General features: G+C 40.9%; 1 protein-coding gene across 1 annotated transcript; it reads right to left on the bottom strand.

Moving 5' to 3' along the window:
* Window positions 1-641: 641 nt before the first annotated feature.
* Window positions 642-7,077, bottom strand: LOC147795116 (uncharacterized). The gene is made up of 2 exons (XM_087132249.1): window positions 6,882-7,077; window positions 642-6,199 (listed from the first exon to the last, which is right to left on the bottom strand). The coding sequence occupies exon 2, from the start codon at window positions 6,043-6,045 to the stop codon at window positions 4,507-4,509; it is 1,539 nt and encodes a 512-aa protein (XP_086988375.1). The 5' UTR covers window positions 6,046-6,199; window positions 6,882-7,077; the 3' UTR covers window positions 642-4,506.
* Window positions 7,078-7,464: the final 387 nt, after the last annotated feature.

Here is a 7,464-nt window from a genome sequence, read left to right as displayed (position 1 = left end):
ATAAATAAAATGTATTAACCCCGAAAACGAGATGGTATAGGCCTCGAGTTGAATCAAGAGAGGGCGCTATTTCCTTAGTTCCTTTGGTAGGCATACTACATGTATTTAACTGCGCGTCGGCGGTTGACCGACTAGGAACAGAAGTATTGCAGTTGCATCGCTACCCACAAAATTGTGTACTCTTTCCAACCGATGAGGGGGTGTTTCTGCTCGAGGCGGTAGCCAGCCGTTCTGCCGGCGGTGACCTGCACGCTATTGTAATATAACATTCAAATACCGGTATAGCAGCGATAGCAAAGGCTACACTGTCGTATGCGCGATATTGGAATCTCTGATTAGAATATTAGTTTAGTTATGTACCTTTTGGTACCATAATATTGAATATTAATGCACGTCACAAAAGACAAATTACATGTATTTTCTGTAGATACATGTACACACATACCAGTTCACATACTCTACGGTATCCAGGATAGAGCCAATGACCAATACGACTGAAACAGCGCCGCAAGTGTGAAGAAAAAAGGGAGTCACGTGCCAAAATACGAACGTCGGTTCCCCCGGCGGCCCACTTGACATAAGGGGAAAAGGATAAACTTTCCACAGCTAGGGTACAATGTTACAGGAGAAACAACTCAAACTTATTAGATTTTCAGATCAGGACTTTAATGATGAAAATAAAACTGCTTGTTCCAATATCGTAATTGAACAATTCAAAACTAAACAGCAATTTCCATATTAAAAACCACGGGGATTTTGCGAAAGCAAAATGTGGATTATAGTTTGGACAACAGCTCTGACATGCGCACTGTAAATGAATATCAAACCTACATACTGGTACATCATTCATTCCCGGCAACACAATCATTCCCGGTAATATGGTTCCGGTTACAACATAGATAATCTGCAATGGACCTCTTATCATTGAGGTTTGACTGCATCAGTATCAGCAGATAACTTGCTATTTTTCTGCCTGGTTTTAGAATTGTGGGTTGAAAAAAGTTGATGGAGGCACAAGCATAACAATACTTCAGTAAAAACGAAAGCTGCAAAAGCAACGACATGTAAATTGCAAGGTAACACGAATGTTACTGACGATTAATAAACCAAAATTACAAAAGTTTGCATTCACAGAAAAAATAGTAACACCTGTATATACCTCTACATCAAAAGTATTCAGTGTATTCAATACATATATATCCGAATGCATAAACTATAAAATGAATGAGTAATATTCTTAAAAACAGCCTTTTTAACAAAAAAAGTACCTTCGGCAGTACTGGTATGGACGGAAAAGCATATTTCTAAGGGATGGAAGCTTCCGTTGGAAAGTCTTTACATCAAATTTACAGACACCAGAAAAATAAGTTCCTACAGTAATTGGTTTAGGTGGCTTGGATACCATGATAATAAGCTGCTAACTGTCGTTTACTTGGCTTTTGGAGTTGCTTGTTTCTTTTTAGCGGAAGAAGTTGTATGAAATGTAAACCGCAAAAAAACTTCGCCAATCACCTGCGAAAATCGGATTTCATCCTTCGACAGAATGAACTGAGGAGTATTCCTAGTTTAACGCATGCACGTTGTTCTGATGCAACATTTATTGTTCAGTTCCTACAAATTGTTGCAATTTATGCAACAAATGTTGAAGTCGACCTTGCTGACATTGAGCTTTTCAAGAAAACTAGAAACTGGAATTATTACAAAATGGGTAAAATTGGACAAACATTTTTCTTTTGATCTAAGTTCGGAAGAAAGGACACATAACATAAAATTAATGTCGACTCTGTTGCAAGAACTGCACACTACACGTTACACAGCAATGCTCTTTGCACATTTTAGAAAATGGCACGTGGATTTCGTGAAAAAGAAACTGTAGCAATTTTCAAGTACAGGCTTTCATGACAATGTGACATTCATGCTATTGTCTTTTTTTAGCACTGTCCCTGTTCACACACAAATTATATAAACATGAGAAAACTTTTGAGTCTGTAACCTGTATAGGCCCTGCAGTGTCCACAACTCAGTTGAATTAGAGGCTACAGCATAAATTTTATTGTAAACAAGGTCTATCTGGTCCATACAAGAAGATAAACATGCCTTTTGACATTCCTGATTGCCAAAATGTAAATTTTCTTTCATTTTGCTAATCACATCTACAGAGAAGGAGCATTTATGTTAAATCCAAAACAAATGTTTAAGTTTTGTATTCTCCAGTTTTGTTTCGCCAACTTAGAAACAAATACATGTACATATTTAACTGAAAATAGATTCATGTCTTTTGAAGGAATACATGTAACGGCATATGCATGCATGACATTTCACATTTATAGTGCCAGGTACTTTATGTATAATATACTAGAAAATGTACAACGTACATGTAAATTCCAAGGTAATGCGCATGAAGCAGGTTGTCGCTAAGTGCACTACACCACACATAGTGATCGTGGTGATGATGTTGTTGTGACGATCACAGGCAGGGGCCCCCATGCGTGTCCACCATATATTGTGTTACATGCTTAGTCAATGGGTTAACATGCAGATGGATCGAAGTCTTTATACAAAACATTTGGTAGGACCCTTTATCGCAGGTTTATTGACACAGACTAAGCAGCGATGAAAAGAAATTTCCATATGATCTGTGTGTGTGTGTGTGTACAGCTTTGGCAGAGTTAAAAGTGCACTCTGCCTCTGTCCAACTTTTTGTTCCACATCGCAACGGGGATATAATGCCTTGGTAGCGGCATGGTGTTTGCAGCACACACTGGGCAGATTGGTTCTAATGCACAAGGACATGATGAACATGCTTGCGGCACAGTAAACCTTCAACAACCTTCCGACACAATTAATGTAATCCTTTAAATGACACGTAGACCTCTGACGATTTAGCTGTTGAAGCTTTTGAGTTGTTCATCGGTCACAGGCTTGTTGCCTTAGCAACTGGCCGACAGCTGGTACTCAGTGCGTTGGCATGGACATGTGCAAGTTCATGATGTACATGTACCTGTCGATCACTCTACATAGTACACATACATGTTCATCCACTTATATGTATGAATCCTGTTTATTCTGAGTTCGGAAAATAAATAAACTTGTAGATACCCCTGCTCCTGTGCAAACAATCTACTGCAAAGCAGCTGCCTGCATTTTGTATTTTTTTTCGGATTAAAGGGTTGAATTTCTATGGCCAAATCTTTTTATGCAAACATCTATTCTGGACAAAATCTAGTCAACTGAAGTCTGAAGATGTCGATTCAAAATGTTAGTCAAATCAGTTAAGTGACTGTTTTTAACAGTTTAAAGACTCCTCCCAATATAAAGCAGAAATAACTGGCTACGACTAATAATATAACTTGGTATAGCTGCGCTTTGACTGTGGACGACTAACATGCCACTTTTTGCTAGCAGCATTTACCAGTCTACCAGGGTCTACTGCTAATAGTTGTACGTGTACTAGTTGTCTGTTTTTTTCTGTTGAAGGAATTTGAGTGGTAACAGTACCAACCAGATTTATAATCTGACTGCTGCTGACTAGCCTATGCATAAAGTGTAGCAAGGGAAAGTGAATGGAATTGTGATTGTAACTCTTATGACTGAAAGAGGGTTCACATTCCACAAACAGTTCAGGTTACTCTGTTGTCAGTGAATGGTAGCCATTAAAAAACCCTGCTATTAACATAAATACACGTACATGTATGTCAATGCAGGCCCCTATACAACTTGTTCCAGAATGTGATCCGTTTAACTAAAAATGTTTTCTGTTTGTATTTATGCCCCTAAATCCCATTGGCCATAACTTAATGCTGCTCATACCTGGGGCACAAAATGCCTAGGTGTGATCTCCGGTGGTGCGTTTGGAATTTTGCAGGAGTTTCAGAAATATGGTTTAAAACAGTGTCCATATAATTTTACACGAAAGCAATTTTGTACAAAACTTGCCAACTACAAATGTGATATTGCACATTTACAGTCCAAAAATTTGAGTACTCTGAATGACTGTAAATGAGGTACCACATATTGACAAAAACCCTCTGCAAACTCAAATCCTGGCTGGTGAATAACAATGTATTGAGGACCTCTGCTTCACCTCCAGAAAATTTTGGAAATTTTTGCTTCACATAAAAAATACAGCTTTTCAGATTAAGAAATATTCCAAATCTAAAATACTAAACAATGTGATGAAATGGCTAAAATTTTCAAGTATTTGAGATTCAGTAGAGGGTCGGGTAATGTACATAGTCCATGTACCAAGTGTTTTCACAATGAGCCAGTTCAGTATTTGAAAAAGGCAAGGTTATTTGATATTAAGTATCTGACATAACGCAAGTGAATATGCTTAGTGAATGTGAATTGGCACAAACCTTCCCTGATGACCAACCTCGTGCACTTGTTTTGATGTTCTCAAATATTTCAAACAAACCAAACTCGATCATTTTGTATCATCTGCACATCTTGGGGCTAAGGGGCAAAATGACGGGACTACATTTCTAAAACAAGGAATGAATGGTTTCAGATGATGCGGTACATTTGTTGCACTGGGAAACGGATTTTGTGTCCGTTGATACCAGGTAGGAGCTCTGAGGCAATAGCCCCTGCCACTCCACGATCCACCACACCCCGGTGCAGTGGGTTGCCTAGGTGATTGGAGAGGGCAAAGCCTACATCGCCCCTCCCACTGGGGACACTTGATCCCTGCTTCTGGGGATACAGTGTCCCTCTCTTCTTGACCTCCACAGGATTCTTGCCCAGCATAGTTGAAATCCCCGCGAGGCTCTGCATCTGCACTTGAACTTCCATTGGGCTCACGGCTTTGCCCGCGATCCCAGAGGTGAAGAAGTTCTTGTTCGTAGGGTCCAGTTTCACAAAGCTGTGGTCTTGGGAAGCCTCCTTCACTTCTTGTTCAGGTATTCTCAAATTTTCTCTATTTAGAGTTTGGGACAGGTGGTGAGTTGGACGGTTTTCATCAGCTTCTGAAGTGGCCTGTTTGTTCATTTTTGCTACGGCTCCAATGATTTCATTATCATCACGGATTTGTCGTTGGCCAGCAGTGACTTTGACCAGCGGCTTCAAGTTGGGAGACTCCACTTGAGCGGGAACTGTAAACTTCTCATAGCTAGACCTCAGTTTCTCCTGGGCTTTGGGCTTGGAGTGTCTCGTGGTTTTTAGTCTGGTTTTGAAGCTGTCCTGCTGGATGAGATCATTCAACTTGGAGCCCAGTGCGGCAACAAGATCGTGTGGCATTTTGTTCTCAGTATGTGCAGGCGGGGGATGTGGCAAGGGGCTTGACTTTTGGGACTTCTGGATGGGACTGCCCCGCTTGACGGTGTAGGTTATTCCGACATTGGGCACTTTTGTCTGGGTTTGATCCTCATTTGGATGATTGGGTTTGGGTGAGTAGGTGACATCAGGGAGCGGTTGAGTTCTGTTGGGTTTAGCCTCTCTTATTAAGGATGTGACATAGTCCCCGTGGTTGTGAACAGCTCCCAGTGGCCTTTGTTGAGACCTGGGCGAAGCCTGCTGAACAAGAACCTTTTCCAGGTGCTCTTTGACCTTTCGTATGTGCTCCTTGAGGTTGGCGTCCATGGGCCTTTTCACTGGGCCCTTATTGAAGGTTTTCTTCCTCGGCACACCAGCATAGGCTGATCGGTACACATATCGGTAAGTTCCTGGTTCTATACACTGTTTCCACGATAGATCACTCTGGAATGCAATCAACTTTTGAGTGTTCCTATTCTTTGCACTGTCTTTTTCTTTCTCTTTTTCGCTGTCCTTCTTTTCTGCAACACGACTGACATATGTGGGGTTTGGAACTGCTGGTCTCCATCCCGTGGACACTTCATCCCAGCTGTAACAGTTGACTATGGCATCCAACGTCTCATCTTGTGGACTGCAGTCCAGGAGAGCGTCCACCCACTCTCTCTCCTCATTTTGCGCTGTGAATTTCTCGTGCAGGTTTCTGGCCAGTTGGCCCTTTCCAAGTTTCTTCACTCCAGCTGTCTGATCCTTGTGACTGTGGTGAATTTTAGATGGGTCACTGCTGTTTGCCATCTTGGAAGACTGCAAAAATGTTCACACTTTTTTTTTTGGACCAGCCTAAACCATGGCCAAACAAGAACTAGTGAAGAACACTCTTAAATGACACTGGAATTGTCATTGTGCTGATGTGATATTCATGTTGCCTTCAAAGACAGGCAGATACCATCTGTCAAAGCAAGCAATAACATTGAAGACTGGTTATATGCATACTTTATTACTTTGTGGAGGTGAAAAAGAAGAAATAAAAATCATCTTTCAGTCAGATAAAATAATTAATATGGTCACATAAAATCCTGTTTCTTGTCCCTTCTTACTTCCCATTTCCTTACTTGCCAAGTTTTTATTGATATTTTTAAATGTTTGTTGAATTTTGAAAGTATTTAGACTTTTTGTACTTGTAGCTGGTATTTTAAGTTCAAAACCTGTCAGGATTAGACGGATTCATATTATTAGCTCCTTAACACATGACAGTGCTTGCAACCACGGCAAATGAACCAAATAAAACACGAGAATCCCCTACCACCGTGCGGGGCCGGCCGGGGGATGGGTAGTCAAACCTTTGTCCCTCGCCTTGAGCCTTGCTTAGCTGGGTATCATAATTTTTTGCGTGGTTAATGTAAATGTAACTAAGACTGTACCGCACACATGGCTGGTAATGGCCAATTAGGCCTACCACAATAGCCTGTGAGCCTCCAGTCAACTTGCGGAGAAGATAATAGCCTACCATAGCGTAACTGGTCAATTACAACTACCAGACCACATTCATGTAGGCTTAGGACCTCTTTTTTTTAACAAGTTCATGGTAAGAAAACCGCGTCATACATATCACTGTAATGAATTTTCCTCACCTTGAAGCCCCTTGGTTGAATACTTAAAGTATTTTGATTCTTAACAGGAACTCATTTTGAGTTGTTTGGAATAGAGTGTCTTACACTTCAGTACACTTCAGACATGCTTATGTTACACGTACGGTAATAAAACTCCATCCGGTATCCGTATCTGCCCTGCCTGCATCATGCATGCGCCATATCGTGTCACTGGTCACAATTGTTCATCTTATTTGCACTACACATTGATGGGTACCAGTTAGAATCATCACGACAATAACAGCACGCGTCATCATGGCAATGGCCTTTTGTTATGTAAATCCAATCTAGACTAACAGCCGTCGACTTGATCAAACGTCCATCCAAAAGATATGCAAGATAACCTGTGTGTAACGAGGCAGGAGAAATGCTAAATGTCGTTTTCCTGCCAATCGACAATTTTATCCTGGACATGTTATCTTGAGGCTCAGAAAACCCCGCGTTGTCGTTAATTATTGGTTATCCGTTGAAGCGGTTCCAAAGGGGGGTTGAGGGAAATGATCCAGAACTTTGAAGTTTTTCTCCTGATGCAGGAGATAAAATCTGGGTAGATTAAAAAAAAAAA

This window comes from Acanthaster planci, unplaced genomic scaffold (assembly GCF_054643075.1).
Source record: "Acanthaster planci isolate LZ-2023a unplaced genomic scaffold, COTS_SCS Contig162, whole genome shotgun sequence".
Lineage (NCBI taxonomy): Eukaryota > Metazoa > Echinodermata > Asteroidea > Valvatida > Acanthasteridae > Acanthaster > Acanthaster planci.
Note: the sequence above shows the minus strand (reverse complement) of the source record. Positions and strands in the feature narration are given on the sequence as shown.

Bases quoted from the DNA above. Each gene is read 5' to 3' on its own strand.
- LOC147795116 (XM_087132249.1), bottom strand. From the start codon at position 6,045: ATGGCAAACAGCAGTGACCCATCTAAAATTCACCACAGTCACAAGGAT.